The sequence below is a fragment of the Lonchura striata genome, chromosome 1 (genome assembly GCF_046129695.1).
Source record: "Lonchura striata isolate bLonStr1 chromosome 1, bLonStr1.mat, whole genome shotgun sequence".
Classification (NCBI taxonomy): domain Eukaryota; kingdom Metazoa; phylum Chordata; class Aves; order Passeriformes; family Estrildidae; genus Lonchura; species Lonchura striata.
The window spans coordinates 156329544-156352660 of NC_134603.1; the positions used below are offsets into that span (position 1 = coordinate 156329544).

At 51.2% G+C, this 23117-nt stretch overlaps 1 protein-coding gene across 6 annotated transcripts in view; it reads left to right on the plus strand.

The window, feature by feature from the left end:
- The window catches only part of MAP4 (microtubule associated protein 4), a 150018-nt gene that overhangs the window by 36403 nt on the left and 90498 nt on the right, over positions 1 to 23117 (plus strand). For all 6 annotated transcript variants that reach the window (XM_077790011.1, XM_077790021.1, XM_077790013.1 and 3 more), the window contains exons 3-4: positions 11816 to 12066; positions 21230 to 21292. In XM_077790011.1, the coding sequence (XP_077646137.1) occupies positions 11826 to 12066; positions 21230 to 21292 (304 nt within the window). In that variant the 5' untranslated portion in view covers positions 11816 to 11825. The remainder of the gene's footprint in view (positions 1 to 11815; positions 12067 to 21229; positions 21293 to 23117) is intronic.

Genomic DNA, 23117 nt, shown 5'->3' on the forward strand with positions numbered 1-23117 from the left:
AACTGAAGGCAAGTTTATTAATGTGACTTTTTATCAGCTTGGAAAGGGTACAGCTCAGGATGGAGCAATCCAGCTTGGACAGTCTTACCCCATCCTGCTAAGTGCTTGATGGCACTGGGATTGCCCAAAGGGAGGGAATCTGCAGGAGGGTGGTGTGCTCTTACCTCAGGCATAATTACCCGGAGTAAATCACTCTTTGCAGATCTTGTTTGGGAATGGCTGCAGCTGAAGGGGTGTCAGGGCTGCAAGTGGGCTGCTGGGGTGATTCTTTGCAGTTGTATCACTCTTCCTCTGCTCAGCCTGACATTCCTAAAGCCTCCCAGCTCTGGTTTTCATCCAGTTGTGCTGTGCTGGTGTCCAGCCCCCTCCCTGTGTGAGCCTCCCCCCTCCCACCATTCCTTCCCAAAAGCTGCTCTGGCTCCAGGAGGGCTCTCTGGAGGCTCCAGGCTGCTCCAGGTGGGCTCCATTGTCATCCTTCCATGGATTTGGACAGGAGGGCAGCTGGAACAATTTTGCCTTCAGTTTGCTGTTATCAGTGGGGTGGCTTTGGGCAGCTCTGATGGTCAGTGTGGTGCCAGGGAAGGGTTTGGGAGGTGCCTCAGGGCCCTGTGCTGGGGCTGGGGAGCTGAGCTGCCTCTCCAGTGCTGCCTCTCCAGTGCTGCCTTCCACAGGGAAGTTGCAAAACCCCCCTCAGGCTTGTGGACAAGTGCAAGAGCAATTGCAGTGTAATTCCCAGGAATGTGGCAGGGCTGCTCTCTTGGGTGTCTGGAGTTTTCTGTCTGAGTTCTTGTGCAGAGTGTGGCTCTCCAGAGCCTGAGAGCAGCAGAGTTGCTGTGGAGTGCCCTGATAAAACAGGCTCGTGCTTCATCTCCTCACCCTGAGCAGAGGGGAAGCTGATGGAAAAGCTGCAGGTGAGAGTCTGAGACTTGGCAGAGTTCTCAGTGCAGCTGAATGAGATCAGACAGAGGATCTGTGCCATGGAAAAGCTGAGTTCCAGAGGCCAGGCTGGCAGGGTGGCAGCCCTGACACAGCTGCCCACAGCAGCTGGGGCTGCCCCTGCATCCCTGGCAGTGCCCAAGGTCAGGTTGGACAGGGCTTGGAGCAACCTGGGAGGTGTCTCTGCCATGGCAGGGGTGGCACTGGATGATCCTTAAAATCCCTTCAAGCCAAACCATCCTCTGACAGCATTCCATGACACCACATACCTGCAAACACGTGTGTGTGTGTGTGTGTTTGTGTGTGTGTTTAGACACGCTCAAACAGGAATTCTCCCCGGTTCTCTTGCATTTGGATATTCCTTCTGCCTTGATCTTTGACAGAGATCTGGCTCCAGCTAATTACTTTTATTTTGCATAAGTGCAGAATGTGGACTTTATTTTTAAACTGCTTTTACCGAGTTGAAAATAATGTTAATCAGGGACATGTAATATTCATGTTACCTGCCACTGGAATTCCTCGAAGTCCTGAAGTGCTGGTATTTATTTATTTCTCTGTTCCCTTTCCCCTGCTAACAACAGCCCTGGCCACAGTGATCCTTTTGTGTGGAGACCTGGAACCTTCCATAATACCTGGCATTGATGGTATCAGTCCTCTCCAGGCAACTGTGCTGTGAGAGAGGGAAACTCTCATAGCTGAGACAGAGACAATCCAAAGCAACACACTCCATTTTCAGAAGGCTTCAAACCGTTTTTGTTATAGCATGCATGCTTTTTATACATTCTTACAAAATTTAAAAAGTGAGTTTACACTTCATTCATTGGTCAGGAAAGACAAACAAAGTGCTTATTGGAGTAGACAGTTGCAGGTTTCTCTTATTTATCCTTCTTTCTTTCTTGGTTTCTAGTCAGTGACCTTGGTAGGAAATTCTTGCAGGGGTGAACATGGATCCTCTCTGGCTCACAGGAGTCGCTGTAAAGGCTCTTCCACAGGAAACGTTCAGTGGAACGTGGTGGGGTGTGCAGGGCAGTTCTGCCTGTGCAGGGCATGCATTCCTCACTGGAATCCTGCCTGTGTGGGGCTGTGCTGCAGCTTTTGGCAGGGAATGCTCTGTGGGATGCATTGGCAGCAAGATGGGAAGAGGCAGTGGCAGAGGTTTTGGCTGCTGGCTGGGTTTGCCAGCATCACCAGTGAGGTGTGTGCTGAGATCCATTCCTGGGGATTGCAGGAGGTAAAGGTTGGAGTGCCCCAGGTCCCTCAAGGACCACAGGCTGTAAAACGTGTTCTGGCTGGGCACAGGTTGTGTTTGAGCAGTGCAGAGCCTCGAGCTCCTCTGGAAGAGCTCCGTGTAGGGGCAGGTGCAGAGCTGAGAGGCTCCTGGGGCATCCATCATCCATCCTCACTGGATCCCTTGGAAGCACCTCCTGGAGCAGCCGGGCTTGTTCCAGCTCTAAGCGTGCATTGTCCTTTGGGGCTTTGGTGTTGCCATAGTTCCTACAGCAGTCTTGCAGCTCCAGTGCAGTTTTTATGGCTGTTGGGTGCTTTTCCTTCGTGCAGTTCATGGATTGTGTGATGTTCCTGGCTTGCACAGAATCACAGACTCCCCACCTTTGACTGACACCCCCATATCAACTAAACCACAGTTTGACTCGAGTAGCTTTGAGTCATCCTGGTGGTTGTTGCCTCCCCTGGGTGCCCTTCTGGTCCTGCGCTTTCCTTAAAGTCCCTGTACTTTAAAGAAAAAAAATTTTTTTTTTTTTTTGTTGACTCAAATACAGATAATTTTAGTATGAATGAATATCCACACTGAAAAAGAGCTGGTGGGAACTGCTTTAGCAAAGCTGGGAAATGCTGGTCTGGCAGCCTTCAGGCCACCTTCAGTAATGGCTTTGAGTTGACAGTGAGTAGGAGCTCCACACGTGGAGAAAGGAGCTTGTTTTACAGCTTGCCTTTGGCTAGAGTGGGATTTCAGCCTGGTTATCCTTGGAGACTTCATCATTCCATGAAATTTAAGCTCTCCAAGCCACGAGTGGCTGCGAGGCAGGGAGAAAATAGAAGTTTCCTCCATCTCCAGAAATTGAGAGAATCTTTTTAACATTCCCAACGAGGCAGGAATGCTGGAGCTGTCTGCTGCCAGGCTCTGCTAATTCACGTGGCATCTGAATAATTGATGATGGGAAGGCACAGCTTGATGGCTTTGTCAGTGCTTTCCTAAGGGAAATGAGGCTGATGAGAATGTTTCTGATCATGGAGCAGAAATCATCATTAAGGACCGAGATGCAGCAAGCTGGGTTTATTTGCAGTACCAATAACAACAAAAGCAATGCTTGAAACAGAGAAATGGCTCAGAATCCCTAAGGAATGAAACCCTGCAGTTGATGGACAACCTTGAGGAGCCTCAGATTTCCCCATGGTGGAAGGCCCAGGTGGGAGCAGCAGTCAGAGGTTGTTCCTGACCTGAGGAGTGGAAGGAGGGAGATGCCAGATGTGGAAGAGGAAGTGGCTGGAGCTGACAGTGAGAGGAGGAAGCAATCGGGGCCAAAGTTCTGCCTCAGCTTTGGGATCCTGCTGAAATGTCATTAAACCCATCTGAAGGGAGAGCTCAAAACTTCCTGTTTATTGTCTGGTGCGTGGCCATGAAGGGATTGTGGAAGTGACTGAGGTCTGCATGAAGCCTTCGGAGGTATTTCATGGTTACAATCCTGGAATCCCAGGATGGTTTGGGTTGGAAAGGACCTCAAGGATCACCCAGTGCCACCCCTGCCATGGCAGGGACACCTCCCACTGCCCCAGGCTGCTCCAGCCTGGCCTTGGACACTTCCAGGGATGCAGAGGCAGCCACAGCTGCTCTGGGAATTCCATCCCAGCCAGGAATTCCTTCCCAATCTCCCATCCATCCCTGCCCTCTGGCAGTGGGAGCCATTCTCTGTGTCCTGTCCCTCCATCCTTTGTCCCCAGTCCCTCTCCAGCTCTCCTGGTGTCCCTTTATGCCCTGGAAGGGAGAATCTGGGATTTCTGAGTGGAAATACCTGTGCTGTCCTTGTGTTCCCTAGTGGAGGCAATAGTAGGAACTGTTTTCCCTTGACTTGTGCATTTCTGGTTTTCCTGTAGCAGGAAAAGGCTCTGGGGCTGACTGAATTTGTTCTGAGAAAATTAAAGTGAGTCAGAAGGCTCAGGGAGTTTGTGCTGAGAAGGGAAACAACTCTACAAGTGCTTTGTCTGTTAAAGGGGAGTCCAAGCTTAAAATCATCAAATGCCCCAAATCTGCACCCAAAGCTGCTCTCTTTGTCCCCAGATCTGCCTCCTCTGGTCCTGCCCTGTCTGTTGTGTCTCACACAGGAGGGCAGCAGTCATTAAGCCCTATAAATAATAGCTAGAAAATCTCTTGCTGTATTTCTGGGTTGTGTGAAGGAGAACGTGGCTCTGTGGCTCTCCCTGAAATCCTCATTTGCTGGAAGTCCAAAGATGCACTAGAAACCAGGAATATTTGATGTGCTGCCTCCCTGTCTGCTCTCCCAGGAGCTCTGAGGAAGCTACCAGCTCACTCTGGTCTCAACAACACCTCCAAGCTGAAGTTTGGTTTGATTTTGCTGTGGAAATATCTGGAATATCCTATTTAATCCTGGTTTGCTGGTGCCATCGGGTGCTTGGGCTGGTCCAGCAGGTCTGGAGCATCCCAAAGACCTGGAGACCTTCCCTGTGCCATGGAGTCCTTGGGGAACTGATGCATATAATTCTGGAATCCAGGTCACCCTTTCTGAGGCTGGTTTTTCCAGCAGTTGAGCAGAGTGTGTTTAAGATTTTATTAAAGATCTCTCAGCCTCCATCTCTTTGCCTCTAAGAAGCTCCTGGTGATCTGTGGGATTTCCTGTGACTCCAGAAACAGCCATAAAGCAGAGCTCTTGCTGTGTTTAAAACAAGAAATAAGTGAATCCCACTGTTTTAGACTGTGCCAAAATAGAAAAAAAAAAATATCACAGATTGGGTCACAGATTTTTGTGCCCAGCCAGGGAATGTGAGGAACGTCGGCGGCCCGGGCGGTCGCTGTGTCCTCTCCTCGGGGAGGATGGATGCAGAAATCTTTCCATGGATTCCAGGGCTCTGGAAGGAGGATGACTTAGCAGATCTCCTGTTTCCTCATGGCTGAGTGCTCCCAACAGCTCCAGCTAAGAAAAGCAACCTGACTTACCCAGGAGAAATGGGAATTATGACCGAGCTGTCCCCGTTTCTCCCAGCCAGGCATTTAATTTGGGATGGAGTTAGGAGCTAATTTTAAAGGAGCAAGTGGATCTGATGGGATAATGGATGTACTTTTTGTAAATCTGGGCATCAGGGTCTACTTTAAACCAAAAGTGAGGAAGTGTTCCTTCCCTGAGCAGATTTCTCTTCCCTCTGTGGCAGGAAGGGGCTGGGTCCAGGCTGTTTGGAGCAGGATGGAGCCATGGATGGAGGCTGGCAGGGCTCTGGAGCAGGCTGGAATGCTGTGTCACTGTCACTGCAGGGCTGGCAGTGATGCCTCAGGTTTCAGCTTCTATATTTTCAGATCCTGTGCTGCTTTGGGGTGCAGTTCTGGGCTTCATATCAGGGCATGGTGAGCTCTGTGCACAGAGCAGGGAGACAAAACAATTCCTGCTCCAGCTGGGCACCAAGGACAAATGATCCAAACCTCAGCCCAGGAGCACAAACAGCGTGGTCTGGAGAGAGAAAAACAAGCAGGATGGGACTGCCTGGGCTGGAGCTGGAATGGGACAATGAACTCCAAGGTGCCAATGGAGCAGAACTGATCCCAGGGAGAGCCCCGGGAGCGCTCGTGCATTTTGGGACCATTTTGGGTCATCTTGGGTGCTGCCCAAGGTGGATCCATTGAGGAGGAGATCCCTGTATTTTATAAAGTTTATTCTTTAGCTGTGTCCAGCCTCTGCTCTAGGGCAGCCTGCCCAAGGCATCATGAGGTACCTGGGTGTGCTCCTGTGGGAAAAGCAGCATTGCCTGTGCCAGGAATGCCAGGGAGGTCAGGCAGGGTCCCACACTGAGTGGGACTGTGTTGGGACAGGTGACAAGTTGGGCTTTTTGGGCAGCATCCCCGTGCCTGCTCTCCTCTTCCTCTGCCTTCAGACAAGAGCACAGAATCTGGGTCAGACTGATCATAACTTGAAATTCCAAGCCTGTGCGTGCCCAGAGGCAGGAACACAACAGAGCAGTCAGGGAAGCTGCAAAATGGAAGCACAAATTTGAGGAAATAAATCCTGATTTTCCCTGGATGGGAAGCTGGAGGCTGTGGCTCATGCAGGCTTTGGTTTGCCTCCTTTTCCAGAGGGTGCTGAGTGGGGTGGTGGCTCTGGGAAGTTGTTCCAGGGGGTCACTTGAAGTAAAACCTGGGTGAGGGAGTTGCTGAAGAGAAGTTCTCGACACCCTGAGAAGTTGTTGATGCTCCTGATGCCTGGCAGTGTCCAAGGCCAGGCTGGACAGGGCTGGCAGCACCCTGGGACAGTGGAAGGTGTCCCTGCCATGGATTTGAGGTCCTTCCCAACCCAAACCAGGCTGGGACACTTCCAGGGATGGGGCAGCTGGGATTAAAATCCAGTGAAGAGTTGGAACTCTTTGGAACAAGACACCAGGCTGGAGGGTCTGTGATGTGGCTGAGGGGTTAAAATAACCCTGCTGAATCTTTGAGATTAGCTGAGGAGAGATGGATTTTATTTATCCCTACAAACAGGTTACTCAGTGAGTACACAGAGATTCTGAGTGTGGGGAAGAGCAGATGGAGCAAACCCTGAGTGTAACAGATGAGCTGTGCCTGGAACAGGAGAGAGCTAAACAACCCTCCTGTGCAAAAATAACCTGTGAGTTCAAGGAACAGGATGGATTTGCTGTGGGGTGATTTGAAGGCTGCCTGGAATGTGTGGCTGCAGGAAACCCCTTCTCCATGGTGCAGCTGTCCCTGTGGCACTGGCAGGGCTGTTCCTGCTCCTTCCACACCTTTCCTTGGAGCAAACCCCTCCTTTGCTGTTGGCAGGGAGGGCTGGGCTGCCTTGGAGGCTGTTCTGGATACAGACCTGGAGTCAGGTTGGTGTCACCCACAGCCACAAGAGCTGAAGAATGATTCACAATCCCTGGGGCTGGAAAAGCCCTCCCAGCCCACTGAGTCCCAGCTGTGCCCCATCCCCACCTTGTGCCCAGCCCAGAGCTCTGAGTGCCACCTCTGGGTGTTCCTTGGACACCTCCAGAGATGGGACTCCAAACCTCCCTGGGCAGTTCTAGAGCCTGACCCCCCTTTCCAGGAAGGAATTTCAGTGTATTCTTAAACTTCTACCTTCAGAAATCTCTGTCACTCCTCAGTTTTTCTCTTTCATCCCAAGGTTAATGCCAGAACTCCTCTTCCCTGTGCTCTGTTAATGTCTGATTTCCAGAGCTGTGGAGGCAGGGGATTGCTGAGGATTCTTTAATGTTTCCCAGCCAGCTCTGTTCTATATGAATGGAAATGGGGTAGGAAGCATCTGTCTCTCTAAGCTGCTCAACACATGAATATGCTCCAGGATTTGCTCTCTGCCCTTGGGCACAACCCCTGCAATATCCTCATTTTCCTCTTGCTTTAGTTAGCAGGCAGGCCCTGGGAATCTGGGAATTGGAGAATCTGGCTGCTGTAACACCAGAGAGGGAAAAGGAGGAATTTTTGGAGCCCACCTGGGCTGAGGAGGGATCCCTGCAGTCTGTGCCAGGTGCTCCTGCATGTCTGGGACACCAGTGCTGTATTTAAAATACGGCCTTTTCTTAGGTACACTGGTTTATTTTTATACATCATTTCTACATCCCCTATTTGGCTAAATATGGGCAGGGAAATGTCCTGCTGATAAGGCTGCGTAGCCTCATTATTATTTTTCCCCTGAAAGTAGATCACTCCAGTGTCCTAGTTCCTGTGCAGACCTGAATTAGCAGCACTGTCAGTGCCACAAGCCCCCCACATGCCACATATTTTATGGCAGCTCTTCCATGGAGTGCAGCTCTGGCCACGGGGAGCAGGGACAGGACAAGGGGAAACAGCTTCCAGCTGTGCCAGGGGCTGGAAATTGGGAAAATTCCTTCCCCAAAAAGTCTGTCCAGCCCTGGCACAGCTGCCCAGGGCCATGGTGGAGTCCCCATTGGTGAAGGGATTTAAAATCCCTGTGGAGGTGGCACTTGGGGACATGGGTTGGTGGTGGCCTTGGCAGTGCTGGGGACCCAGAGGACTTTTCCAGCCTCAGTCACTCTGTGCTCATGATGCAGCTTGTTGGGAAATGTAAATATTGTTTTTCCTTCTGATGCTAAATGACATTTTCAGAAGAAGATGATTAAAAATTGATCACTGCACCATGAGGCTCGATGACCTAAAGCCATCAGCTCAATTGTGAGTTAAAGGAGGATGTGCCTGAAAAATTGGCTGTGTCTGTCTGAGCCCCATTTGTTCCTTGAAGGAAGTGCAAGGATGAAACTTCTGGAAATGCCTTCCCTGGCTGGTGCTCCTACAGGGTAATGCAGCCAGCTGTGTGCACATCTGGATGATGGTTTGTCTTAAAATAGCCAGGAACTCTGAAAGAAACCTTTTTGATAAGCCTCTTTCATTTAAACAGAAACTGTTTTTTTTTTTTTTCTGACATAATCCATTCAACTGTGACCCCACACAGGGGGTGGAGAGCTCCAAAACTTTTCACCTCTGCATTTCCAAGCTGTGATTCAGGGCCTTTATCTAATCCACCAAGAGCTGCAGCTGCTGCCTGAAGTGTGGTCTGCCTGCAAGCCTGACCTTTCATTGTTCAGAGAATGAAAAAGAAGAGCTTGAACTGAATTATTTTCCATCATAGACTTGCCTGCAAGGACAGAAACACCACTTAGCAGTGGGACACCATTGTTCCCAAGGAATGTGAGGCTGGAGCCTGTAGGTATGTGCTGGCCCTGCAGTGCTGACACTGAATTTGCTGGAGTTCAAGGAGTAGGAGCCTTTGTTTTTTTGGGAACAAGAGGATCTGTGTTCTGCCACCCCATGGAAGGCAGCAGGCCTGGGCTGCTGCACAGTGGCCACTTGGGTCCCCCCTCCTGACCCAGCAGAACAAATGTCCCTTGTGTTGCTGGGGCTGCAGCTCTGTGTCAGCAGCTCTGCCTTTCCTAAGGACTGGGAGAGCTGGGAATGCTCACCTGGACCCAGGAAAACCCAGGGAGAGCTCAGAGCCCCTTCAGGGTCTCCAGGGAGCTCCAGGAGAGCTGGAGAGGGACAGGGGACAAAGCCTTTCTGTATATTCCAGCAGCTTTTGTTGGCCCTTGCTGCCAAGGATAACTTCAAAAAGGCTGAAAAGTGAAAAAATAAAGAATTGATGAAGGGTGTGTGTTGTGCCAACCTCAAGGCTGGAGATGAGTCAGTTCAGGTGCGTTTTTTTCTATTTTGGCACATTCTAAACTAGTGGGATTCACTTATTTCTTGTTTTAAACACAGCAAGAGCTCTGCTTTATGGCTGTTTCTGGAGTCACAGGAAATCCACAGATCACCAGAAGCTTCTTAGAGGCAAAGAGATGGAGGCTGAGAGATCTTTAATAAAATCTTAAATCTGCCTTTCCTAAGGACTGGGAGAGCTGGGAATGCTCACCTGGACCCAGGAAAACCCAGGGAGAGCTCAGAGCCCCTTCAGGGTCTCCAGGCAGCTCCAGGAGAGCTGGAGAGGGACGGGGGACAAAGTCTTTCTGTACATTCCAGCAGCTTTTGTTGGCCCTTGCTGCCAAGGATAACTTCAAAAAGGCTGAAAAGTGAAAAAGTAAAGAATTGATGAAGGGTGTGTGTTGTGCCAACCTCAAGGCTGGAGATGAGTCAGTTCAGGTGCGTTTTTTCAGCTTGGTGCCAGGAATGGAATTGAACACAGAGATGCAAATCAGGGAGGGATAACTGGTGATTACTTCTCCCCTGTTTCCAGTTCACAGCTGTGGATATAATGCCCACGTGTGCACTTTGCTGTATTTTTTTGCCACGTGAACATTATTAAAATGTCACTTTCCCTCCCAAATCCCAGGGCTGGAGGGGGTTTGCTGGGATTAGCAAGGTTTGCTGAGGACAGGGATGTGCTGCAGGACCCTCTGGGAGGGATCAGGGCCAGCACTGAAGTATACATCAGAGATTATGTAAAATCCTAATCTCCATAGGGGAGGCTGGGTGGAGCCAAGCCCAGCACTAAATTCTCTTGCGTCACTTTGTGCTGCTGAGGGTGTAATTAACTCCAGATCTGGGGCAGGGCAGGAGCCACTGTCACACCATGGCTGCCCCGGACAGGTGCTGGGCGTTACTTTTGACATTTTTCATGTAAGGTTCTGATGAAAGACCCCACAAAATGTCACATCCATGAGCTAAACCCGTTTTAGATGATCCCAGTTTATTTCTGATCCGTTGTGGGGGTTTAGAAACATTCTGGGAATTACCCAAACGTTGCGTGTGAGCCGGGGTGTGGGGATGTTGTGCTCCAGGATGGTTTGGGTGGATGGAGATGAGAGATCTCTGAAGGCTGCTCGTAGAATATAAAGTTTATTATAGAGGGTGAAAGGTCCTGCTTGGAGCTGCCAGACCTGACCCCTGGCAGGCCCTAGGGTGTGGGGGAAGGGAGAGGCAAGGGGGAGAGGGAGATAAGAGGATGCTTCAGGAGAGGGTGGACATTCCAAGAGGGTGGAGGTTCCAAGAGAGCTTCTGGCTCCTCAGGGACCCCTTATCAGGGGGCTTCAGGGTGGGCTGGAACAAGATTTAGGCCAATGGGGTCACAGACACTTGATGTTTCAGGGGAGGGTTACAGGTGTGGGATGTGCCAGAACCCCCAGCCCGGTTCAGGGGTTCTGTGTGGTGGAAAAGTCTCTCCTCCAGCCTGAGCTTCCAAAGAAAACTCAGCAGTCTCTGTTGATTGGTCTCAATGCAGTTTATTGCAAGTTATCTAAAAGATTTTCTTCACGGGCTGTGGCTGTTTGGTCAGCAGCTCAGGCAGAGGCACACACACACCCTGACATCCTCTCTGACTCCTTCTTCTTCTTCTTCTTCTTCTTCTTCTTCTTCTTCTTCTTCTACTTCTACTTCTTCTTCTACTTCTTCTACTTCTTCTACTTCTACTTCTTCCTTCTTCCTTCTTCTTCTTTCTTCTTCTTTCTTCTTCTTTCTTCTTCTTTCTTCTTCTTTCTTCTTCTTTCTTCTTCTTCTTCTCTCCCCCCGCCCAGGGCTGCTGCTATCTTTTATATGATATGTGTTCCATGTTTACAGTTTTTCCCCAATGCCTATTATCTATGTTAAAAGGTGATTTTCTATTCTAAACCAATCTATAAGTGCCAACATCATCAAGAACATGGAGGCGAGGAAGAAGAAGGAGGAAGAACAGGATCAGCCCACTTTCCTCCATCTTAGAACTTCTGACCCCCATGTACAAAGTAAAAACCCCCCTGTACAGGTGTTAAAACCCCCCTGTACAATACTAAAAAATTTTCCCCTCTACCTTGTAACTACTTCTACTATACTATCTAACCCTTTGTGAGTGCTTGTTCCACCTCCAAAGTTGGTAACTCATCCCATGGCTCAAACCCAAAATCCCAGCTGTTTGCAGCTGCCTGCCAGGGTCTCAAATGCTTCTGACCAAGACCTGGAACCTCCAAAAATGTCTGAGGGACATTTTGAGTTCCAACAGGGATGAACCATACATTTTGGGGGTTGAGATGGAACACTCCATTTGACCTTTGGACCTATCTGTAGGCACGGGCATTGTTCCACCAGCAGAGGGTTTGTAGTGTTGTAAATCTTTTATTTATTTATCCATCCTCCCCAACACCGGGGCACGCCGTGGGGGCGCTGAGGCGTCTGATGGAATTCTCTGTGTCTCCCTGTGGCCTCCAGGTGCTCAGGCATGGCTGACCTGGACCACAACCTGAGCCTGGCGGACGCTCTGACGGAGCCGCCGCCCGCCGTGGAGGAGGAGGTGCAGCAGGACTTCATCGCCTCGCTGGAGGCCGACAAGTTCGACGACGTGGTGGGCGAGACCGTGGACAAGACGGACTACGTGCCCCTGCTGGATGACGAGGACGGTGCCACGCCCGGCAGCCAGGAGCCCAAAAGCAAAGGCCACCTGGATGGAATCGCCGTGGAACGTAAGTGTCCCAAAATCTGCCACCCAGACATCAGGGGGACGCCTGTGCCGCCGCTGAGGTGGGACTTGGGCTGCTGGTCTGACACGCTTACTTCAACTTTTTGCCCTTCAGCTTGTGAAACAGCTTCTCCCTGCTGGACCTCTCCCTGCTTTCCATTCGTATTTGGGGTTGGGTGTTTTTGGGGTTCTCAGAGGAAGCCCTGACCAAATTCGGCGGTGCCGTGGTCCACAAGCAGTGTCCCAAAATAACAGAGCTGTGCAAGGTGCCACCAGTCTGGGGGATGGCAGATCCAAGCAAGAGAGGTGGGTGATGAGCTGTTGCTGGTGAGGCCAGCAGATGGGAATCTTCATCATCTCCCAGATATTTGCCAGCTAAATCCCACGGTTCTGACCCAAGGCTTTATTTACTTGGATTTCTTTTGGCTGTGCTGGTGGTGTGCATGGTATCAAAACGTGCTGCTGTCTCTGCTGCTTCTGCTGAAAGCTTTTCAGCCCAGCTGATATTTAGAATCGTGGAATCATTAAGTTGGAAAAGATCTTGGACATCATCAAACGCAGCAGCTCCTTCAGCACTGCTGAGGCCACCACTGACCATGTCCCCAAGTGCCACATCCACATGGATGTCACATCCCTCCAGCAGTGGGGACTTCACCATGTCCTGGGCAGCTGTGCCAGGGCTGGAGAGCCTTTTCCAGAAGGAACATTCCCAAAATCCACCCTGACCTCCCTTGGCCCAGCCTGAGGCCGTTCCCTCTCCTCCTGTCCCTGTTCCCCCGGCTGTCCCCTCCTGTCAGGAGCTGTGCAGAGCCACAAGGTCCCCCCTGATCCCCCTTTTCTCCAGGCTGAGCCCTTCCCAGCTCCCTCAGGAATTCTCCACCTCCTTCCCAGCTCTGTTCCCTGCCCTGGACACACTCCAGCCCCTCTGGCTCTGTCCTGGACCTGGGGACCCCAGAACTGCCCCATGAGTTTGAGGTGGAACATCACCAATTTATTCATGTTAAGTGCTTTTTCTGAAACTCTGTAGGCAAAGGAGATTTTTGAACAGATGCTTCCCTGTGTGAAAGAGAAAAGAGTGAGATTTGGGGATCATGCAATGAGTTTCTTTCCCAGTGAGCAATTTAAATTATTGCTCCCTTTGCTTGTGTGCTGTCCCCTCCCTGCCCAAGTGGGAATTGTCACTGGGACCAGCAGTGCCTTGATGATTTTATTTATTCTGTGGCCTTGATCTGCACTGTGTAGAAGAGGAAAACCTTTGGTAACCTGATGAACTTCCTTCAGAAGAAGTTTTTTTTTTTTGCTTTAATCCTGCTGCTCATCAGTGTTGAGGAAGGTGAAATGTGATTCCTCAGAATAAACAGAACCTCCAGGACCACAGCACGGGGAATTCTGGTCTGTTCAAGGCATTTATTTGCTTTGTTTAGAAGTGCATTGGGTGCCTTGTAATACAGAAAATGTAACCTTGAATTTTCCATGCTGACACAGTTATTAAATGGCACCAGGGGAGCAGGAAGCATTGGAATGGGCAAAGGGATTATTATAAAACTTGGAATGTGTGTATTATTTATTTCATTTGTATTTTAGCATCACAGAAGCAGAGAAACATGAGGACTTGTTAACATCTTGTATATGATTTGAGGATATTTTAAAGCAATCCTTTGTTGTAGAAGCTGCAGATCCTAAACCAGGATTTCTCAGTGCTAAAATCATGACACAATATTGGTGTAAAATACAACTCCCTTACGTGTGTCCTGCCAGCTGTGCATCCCTGGACATTGCTATCCCAACTCATTATTCCACATAACTCCAGGATTTTGGGGTGGGGGTAACGAAGCCTTTGGGCTTTGCTCAGTAATTAAAACTCTGTGAGAGAAAGGCTGGGTCCTGTGGGCAGAGCTCAGACACAAATACAGAATTTCAGGAGGAATTCCTTCATGGAAAGGGTTATTAAACATTGGCAGGGGCTGCTCAGGGAGGTTTGGAGTGCCCATCCCTGGAGGTGTCCCAGGAAGGGTTGGAGGTGGCACTCAGAGCTCTGGGCACAAGGGAACAAGGTGGGCACTGGCACAGCCTGGACTCAGTGGGCTAGGAAGGCTTTTCCAGCCTCAGGAATTCAGGGATTCTGGGATCTCCTGGCTTTTCCAACCTCAGGAATTCAGGGATTCTGGGATCTCCTGGCTTTTCCAGCCTCAGTAATTCAGGGATTCTGGGATCTCCTGCTTTTCCAGCCTCAGTAATTCAGGGATTCTGGGATCTTCCCTTTTCCAACCTCAGGGATTCTGGGATCTCCTGGCTTTTCCAACCTCAGGAATTCAGGGATTCTGGGATCTCCCCTTTTCCAGCCTCAGGAATTCAGGGATTCTGGGATCTCCTGGCTTTTCCAGCCTCAGGAATTCAGGGATTCTGGGATCTCCCCTTTTCCAGCCTCAGGAATTCAGGGATTCTGGGATCTCCTGCTTTTCCAGCCTCAGTAATTCAGGGATTCTGGGATCTTCCTTTTTCCAACCTCAGGGATTCTGGGATCTCCTGGCTTTTCCAACCTCAGGAATTCAGGGATTCTGGGATCTCCCCTCTTCCAGCCTCAGGAATTCAGGGATTCTGGGATCTCCTGGCTTTTCCAGCCTCAGTAATTCTGGGATTCTGGGATCTCCTGGCTTTTCCAACCTCAGGAATTCAGGGATTCTGGGATCTCCCCTTTTCCAGCCTCAGGAATTCAGGGATTCTGGGATCTCCCCTTTTCCAGCCTCAGTAATTCAGGGATTCTAGGATCTCCCCTTTTCCAACCTCAGGAATTCAGGGATTCTGGGATCTCCTGGCTTTTCCAACCCCTCCTCTCCCCTCCATCATGGGGCTGCTTGAGCAGAACTCGTTTCCCTCCTGCGTGGCAAGGGGAGGGGGGGATGCAGTTTCTTACTCTTGCTTTGGAGATTGGTTTTTCCCTTTTTTGGGAGAGCTGGAGAGCAGTCAGGAGCATGATCTAAATCTTTGGCAAGATGCAAACGAGACCCTGTGTGAGGAGATGGAGAAGTTGCCCTGAGTGGAGCTGCTCAGCTTTCCCACCTTGGGCCAGCAGGGAAGGACTGAAGCTAAAACAGGATCTGTTACCACACACCAGGTTTAGGATTTGGTCCTGGAATGTCTTCATTTCTCTTCCCTGCTTTCCCCTGAAGTGCTGAGGATACCTGTTGGAACTCTGCTGAGAATTTTGGGCTTTCTGTGCTGCCAGGCACTGACCCCCAGGAGAACACTGCATTGACCTGAGGCCGTGGAGAAGCTTCCAAAATGGAATGACAGAACTGGGATTGTGGGGGTGGAGTTTGAATGGAAGTGTGTGATATCAGCACTTCATGGAAAAACAGATACCTGTTTCTTCCATGGAATTTATTTAATATTTGTAACTGTTTAAAAAGATAGTAAAGTGAATGAGCTTCATTTATTGAGGTTCCAGAATAATAATAAATGAGCTCTGGGTGAGATTTTTGGCATCCTAAGGGGGTCTTGGTGTTGTAGTTCCATGTTTGAGTGTGACACCAAGTTTTTGGGGAAGAGCAGAGTTCATTCCAAGTCCCTGGCTCCCAGCAGCCTGGCTTCCCTGAGGGAGAGGAGCAGCCTGCAGAGCTCAGGCTCTTCAGCCTCCACTTGTTCATTCATTTATTTATGTTAAAAGGCACAAATGTGTTCTGGCACCACGGTCTGTGCTCCTGAGATTGTCTTTCCCCAGTCAGAAGAGGTTTAATCCTCCATCCTGTCAGGCTTTAGCTGCTCCAGCTCTGCCCCAGGGCTTTCTTTCCCTTTTTTCCTAAACCCAGGAGCCAGATAACTTCGAGCAGGGCCCCAGCATGGGGCTGGGTGAGTACAGAGGGGTGGAGAAGGGCAGAGATGAGCAGTCATTTGGTCACCTACAAATCTGTCCTAGAATAAAGCTTTAATGATGGTTAACTCCTAAAGTGCCAGGGAGGAATGGGTTTACTCTTCCTTGCACCTGGCTGGACATGGTAATTTGGCAAATTCTGGGATTATCCCCTATAACCTCATGGGTTTTACATAACAGCAGGGGATGTGTGCTGCCTGCTTGCAGCTGGCTTTCCTTGGCTATTCCAAGGCTTTCAGGATCCTCTGGAGCTTCCAGGAAAGTCCTGGAGGCTGCAGCAGTTTCATTCAGGTGCTCATGTGACGGGGTGAAGGAAGGGATTGCAGGTGGCAGCACATTCCAAGGGAAAGGAAAACACTGGGATTTCATAATTTGCAGCATCCTGGGGAATGTTTCAGCTGGGGTGAGGAGCAGTTCTGGCTCTGCAGTGAGGTTTACTGGTGAGGAATTGTGTTACTGGTGAGGAATTGTGTTACTGGTGAGGAGCTGAGCACAGACCAAAGGGCAGCCCTGTGCTGACAGGACGTGGCCTCCTGCTCAGTCCCTCTGTTCTGCATCCTTGCTCTGCTCACAGACTCCTTGGTGAGTTTTAACCTTGTACAGGTTTTTTTGGAGGGCATTGTCCTGATCTGGGCTGGAATGGAGTTGATTTTCTCCATGGCTGGGGCAGTGCTGTGTTTGGAGTTGGGTGTGAGAATGGTGTCGATGACACACAGGTGGTTTGGTAGTCCCTGAGCCCTGCTCACTCTGGATGGAGGAGTTTTGGATTTCCCAGGAAGGTGGGGAGCATGGCCAGGAGAGCTGATCCCACCTGGCCAGAGGGGTGTCCCACAGCACAGAGCATCCTGCCCAGTATGAACTGGGAGAGTTGGCCGGGAGCTGCCAGGCACTGCAGGGGACAGGCTGGGCATTGATCAGAGCCTGGTGATCCAGGGGATTGGGGCATCACTGCTTCCCATTGGGTTTATCCACAGAATCATGGAATTGCTAAGGCTGGAAAAGCCCTCAGAGACCATGGGGTCCAGCTAAGTGTTGAGGCCACCACTGACCACATCCCCAAGTGCCACATCCACATGGATGTCACATCCCTCCAGCAATGGGGACTCCGCCATGCCCTGGGCAGCTGTGCCAGGACTGGAAATCCCTTTCCAGAAGGAACATTCCCAATTTCCACCCTGACCTCCCCTGGCCCAGCCTGAGGCTGTTCCCTCTCCTCCTGTCCCTGTTCCCCCGGCTGTCCCCTCCTGGCAGGAGCTGTGCAGAGCCACAGGGTCCCCCCTGAGCCCCCTTGTCTCCAGGCTGAGCAATCCCCCTCCCTCTTTTCATTATTATAATTCTATTATTTATTTCATGTATTGAGCTGTCCTTGAGCCCTGGGGTTCATTGCCCTGCACTCTCCTCCACAGGGTGGGTGGGTGACTCCGTGGGCCCCATGGGGTTAAACCCTGCAGGGCTGGAGCCCATCCCCATGGGGTTAAACCCTGCAGGGCTGGAGCCCATCCCATGGGGTTAAACCCTGCAGGCTCCAGCCCTTTCCCATGGGGTTAAACCCTGCAGGCTCCAGCCCATCCCATGGGGTTAAACCCTGCAGGGCTGGAGCCCATCCCATGGGGTTAAACCCTGCAGGGCTGGAGCCCATCCCATGGGGTTAAACCCTGCAGGGCTGGAGCCCATCCCATGGGGTTAAACCCTGCAGGGCTGGAGCCCATCCCATGGGGTTAAACCCTGCAGGCTCCAGCCCATCCCATGGGGTTAAACCCTGCAGGGCTGGAGCCCATCCCATGGGGTTAAACCCTGCAGGCTCCAGCCCATCCCATGGGGTTAAACCCTGCAGGGCTGGAGCCCATCCCATGGGGTTAAACCCTGCAGGCTCCAGCCCTTTCCCATGGGGATGGGGTTGGTTTTGTTGAGTCAGTCCCACCCTGGGAGCAGAGGTGTCACCACGAGGTGGCTCTGCTGGCCCTGCTGCCCTCTGTCCCACAGCTGCAGAGCTGGAATCCTGTCCAGACCTCGGTTCCTTTTGCTCTTCCCTCCCATCCCACCCCAGGAATGAGTGCCTTCCTTGCAGCAGGGTTTGCTTTAGCCAGAGGGAGTTCAGACACTTGGTCATATAAGAAAATGGATATGGACAATGTTCCACACAGCCCAGAGTTCCAGAGGGATCAAAGATAAATCAGCAAATCATGATATTTGCATTTTTGTCTCAGATGAGACCTTAAACCTTTTCACTCTCAAAGTCTGTCCAGCCCCATTCCTGCCCCACAGTTGTTATATCACTGAATCCCAGAATGGTTTGGGCTGGAAGGGACCTGAAATCTCATCCCATTCCACCCCTGTCATGGCAGGGACACCTCCCACTGTCCCAGGGTGATCCAAGCCCCAAAGTCCAGCCTGGCCAGGGATCCAGGGACAGCCCCAGCTGCTCTGGGCACCCTGTGCTGGGGCTTGCCCACCTCCCAGCCTGGAATTCCCAATCTCCCATCCATCCCTGCCCTCTGGCACTGGGAGCCATTCCCTGTGTCCTGTCCCTCCTTCCCTTGTCCCCAGTCCCTCTCCAGCTCTCCTGGAGCCCCTTCAGGCCCTGCCAGGGGCTCTGAGCTCTGCCTGGAGCTTCTCCTCTCCAGGGGAACATCCCCAGCTCTCCCAGCCTGGCTCCAGAGCAGAGAGGCTCCAGCCCTGGGGCAGCTCCAGGTCCTTGTGCTGTTGGCTCCAGGGCTGGGGCAGCTCAGCAGGTGATTTTGAGGCAGAATATTGAAAGGAATGAATGGAAGGAGATTGCACTCCTTGTTTCAGAGTCACCAGCTGGGTCAGGCTCTGTCCACCAGTGCTTTTGCTCACGTTTTCCTCTCAATGTCAGCGTGGGATAAAGCTCCTGACCCCCAGAGCCCCCCCAGAGCCCCTGGGGACGTGCTGGCCGTGGTGCTGTCCCCTGTGGTCCCCTGGGATTAGGGGCTGGTGGTGGCACTGCCCATTTGCTCCAGATTATCGGTTTAGCCAGCGCTGCCTTAAATTTGTTTATATAAAAAACAATCCTTTGATCCACCAGGCAGATGCAAATACCATCTTGTGATTCTGATGAGGATTAGGTAGTTACAGCATCTTGACATGGTTTTGGGTTTATGCAATTTGCAATATGAGGGGAGGAGCCCTGGCCCTGGGCAGGTTGCTGGGTGCTTTCACACTGGGGCTTCAGCAAACCAAACCCAGATCGATTTGCTCCAAAGGTACTGACCTTCAGAGACTTAAAAATAACAGCCACTCGTGCTGGATTGGTGTGATTTGACTTGATTTTTCTGGAAGCTTGTCTTCCCAAAAAGCTGAAACTGTAAAGGGAACCACTTCACCTGCTCTCTGTCCCTCCCAAGGAGAGCAGTGGCATTTCTGATCCTTCTGCTCCTGTGGGAACCCACTTTGGAGGGGTTTAATGCGTCAGTAATGGTGGTGACATCAGGGTCACTGAGGCTGGAAAAGCCCTCCAAGACCACCCAGTGCCAGCTGTGCCCCATCCCCACCTTGTCCCCAGCCCAGACCTCTGAGTGCCACCTCCAGCCATTCCTGGGACACCTCCAGGGACTCCAAACCTCCCTGGATAGTCCCTTCTGAGGCCTGAGCACCCTTTCCATGGAGAAATTCCTCCAGACTGAGAAACATCCCAGCAGCTCAGTTGCCTGTGCAAGGTGTAAGGAGCAGCTGTGAGAGAAAAGAAAGCAGGATGTGATCACAGAGGAGATCTTGGGGCTGTCCTCTGCAGGGCCAGGAGCTGGCTTTGGATGGTCCTTGTGGGTTCCTTCCCACTCAGGAGGTTCCATGGTTCTACAGGATTTAAGGAAATGTGTGGCTCCTGCAGCTGGGCTGAGCTCCCAGGGGGATTCAGCAGCTCCTGCATGGATTTCCTCAGGGGTCTCACTGCAGGACCCTCGTACTCCTGGTGTGCCTTTGGGCAGCTGTGAGTCAGGGTTGTTTCAACCACACTGACCCCGATTTTAGGGGATCCAGGGGCTGTCAGGACCTGCCCCAGGGGCTGCTCCAGACCCCATTCCAGGGCACAGCAGCCTTTGCAGAGCCTGGCAGCTGGGCTGTGGCAGTGCTGGGGAGCAGGTCCAGGGGTGCCTGTGCTGCTCCCAGCTCCTCCTGGAGGATGGAGGGGTGTGTTTCTCTATAAACTGGCAAGTTCGTGGGGAATTTTTGTAAAACACCAGGATGAGCCACGGATGGAGCTGGAAATACTTTTCCTTTTGCCATGCTGAGGGCTGGATTCAGCCCTGCTGTGTCTGAAGGACCCTGGTAACGTGGCTCTGTTATAAAACTGGGGCTCACCGAGTGTGTGTCTCTTTGGGAGAAACCTTTACTATTTATAAAATGAGCATTTCCTCACTGTCAGCAGAGCTGAGGGCCAGGCAGGAGCTGGTGCTGCTTGTTCTGCTTCCCTAAAACTGCTCAGGGTCATAAAGTCACAGAATCCAGACTGGTTTAGGGTGGAGGAGCCTTAAGGTCATCCAGTGCCACCCCTGGCATGGCAGGGACACCTCCCACTGTGCCAGGCTGCTCCCAGCCCTGTCCAGCCTGGCCTTGGGCACTGCCAGGGATCCAGGGGCAGCCCCAGCTGCTCTGGGCACCCTGTGCCAGGGCCTCCAACCCTCATTGTACAAAACTTCTTCTTTTATATCATCTAAATGGACCCTCTACAGCTTCCAAGTGTTCCCCCTTGCCCACTGCTGCCAGGTTTCCCAAGCTCAGTGTGGAAATCCTGCTGCTGGTTAAAATTTTAGCTGTTGGTGTCAGGACAAGAGGGACTCAATCTCACAGTGATAAGGATTTTCTGTGCTGGTTTTTGGAATTGGTGATCTTCCACCCTGCCCTGATCCCTGCTTTAGCAATATGTGGTGTTTCAGGAGAAATTTCCCCATGGAAAGGGAGTTCAGGCCTTGGCAGGGGCTGCCCAGGGAGTTTGGAGTGCCCATCCCTGGAGTTGTCCCAGGAAGGGCTGGAGGTGGCACTCAGAGCTCTGGGCTGGGGACAATTTGGGGATCAGGCACAGCCTGGATGTGATCCCAGAGGGTTTTTCCAGCCTCAGGGATCCTGGAATCCTGTGAGTGTGCTCGAGGCTGGGATTGATGATTTCTTCTGTTGGTTTTAGGCTCACCACCAGGTGACAAGGTGGGGATCCACCAAAGCTTGGGCTCAGTGTTGGAGCTCTTTTCCAACTCAATGATTGTACAGTTGCACAGTGCTGTTTTCAAGGTCTGGGTTGAGATGAGTTCCATGCAGTGTTAACCCCTGGCTTGCTTCCTTGCAGACTCTTCAGCCTCGGGGCCGACGGTGGTGGAGAACGGCGACCACGGGCTGCAGGACCACCCAGGTACGTGCTGCCTCTGGGCTGCCCAGGGCCACCCACCCCTGCTCTGCAGTCCTCACTCCTCCCAGGGGCTGGCCTTGGCTTTAGAGAGCTTCCAAGGACTTGGCAGCAAAACAGAGCTGCAGTTTCTTTGGAGTTTAAAGGGTTTCTCTGGAGAAAAGCTGGTTCTGGAGGCGTGCTGTTCTCTACCCATGGGCAGTGCTGGGAAGGCAGCTGATAAAAATGGCTTTTGGAGAGAGTCCCTAATGCCCACAGGTGAACTGTCCCCTGCCCTGTGCCTTCCCCTGTGCCCCACAGTGGTGTTCTCCCACGTCCCCCATCCTTTGGAGCAGTTTTTATTCTCTGCCATGACCCAACCATGGACGTGTCCCCACACCTGCCCCAGCAGTGGCACAGGTGACACTGAGCCTCTGGGACCTTTTTTCAGGCATCAGGGTAATTTTGACTGCCAGAAGCTTGTGATGGAACATTTCAGAACCTGGAAAAGAGTGGACCTTTCCAACCAGGCTGAAGTGCTGAGGTTGGTTGGTGCTCTCTTAGGGAGCTCTGCTTCCCTTCCCCTTGAGCCTTTCTGCCTGGGAATTGGGGTTCCTGCCAAACTCAGCCCATCTGTCCCTTCTGCCACAAAGCCTCTGGCTCTGGGACCTCTCATTCCTTGGGAATGGAATATTCCAGAGCCAGTTGTCACCCTGTCACCATGGGTGACATCCTTGGTCTCCCTGGTGATGATCCCAGCTCCAGATCATTGGCTGGGTGCTCCCAGTGTTGTCCCCCCTAATCCAGAGGTGCAGCCCCAAGTTAAAAACCAATCCAGGAAATAATGATGAACATTTGGGAGATGGGGGTGAATTATAACACCTCTTGGCTCTAATTCTCTTTAGGATTTTAGAGTTTGGTTTAGTGTGAGTGAGTTTCGTGTCCTCAGTGAGGATGGAAATAGAAAAATTGATCTTTCTGCTTTATTTGCCATTGGAAATCTGGTCAAAAGGAAAATGTGCATCTTTTATAATCCAGTATAAATTGAAATTAAGAGCACTCCTGAACCTTCCTAAGGATATTTCCCCCCTCTTATTTAATACTTCTAACTAAAGGAGATAGAAATGCAATCAGATTTATGGTCTGAATAATTAAAGGCATCAGGATTTTAGTATTGAACTTCTGGCTTGTGTTTAAAAAATTCTTTGTTATTTGCCTCACTCTTGCTTTGTGGAGGTTTAACTCTTCACACTAAATGTTAACAACTTTGATCAAAGATACTTTTATGTGTCTGGAGCTTTTTAATTTATTAATACATTCCCTCTTTGTGGGGTAGAGTTGATTTTTTTCTTTTTCTTCTCTCGTTCAAGTCTGTCTAAAAGTGCCATCAAAGTGGCAGAGCAGTGTGTCAGGAAGAGGAGCTGTGGCCATCAAATTAATTAGGTTTGCCAGAGTAACAGAAGATTTCCATGACACAATTCCTTCATGGCCCCTTTCCCTGCCCCCTTCCTTGTGGAATGCTTGCAGTATTCCTGGTTCTCCATGGGGGAGAAGGGAGAAATGCTGAATTTCCACCAGGCACTGGAGGCCTTCAGACCCATCTGCACCAGGGGATGGCCTTGAGCAGGGCCTGCTTCCACATTTCAGAGGTGCTGCTGCCTAAACCCGGGTCCCTGCCTCTAAACCACCTCTGCTTTGGGGGTTTTGTCTTCAGCAGGGTCCATTCCCTGTGTCTGAAAGCTGAAATGAATTTTAGGGACGTGGGATGTGTGCAGAGAAATGGATCAGCCAGGAGAGGCCTGAGGAAGGTGATGCTCAGGCAAGGCAGCTTTCTGCTACAAAAACCAGTGTT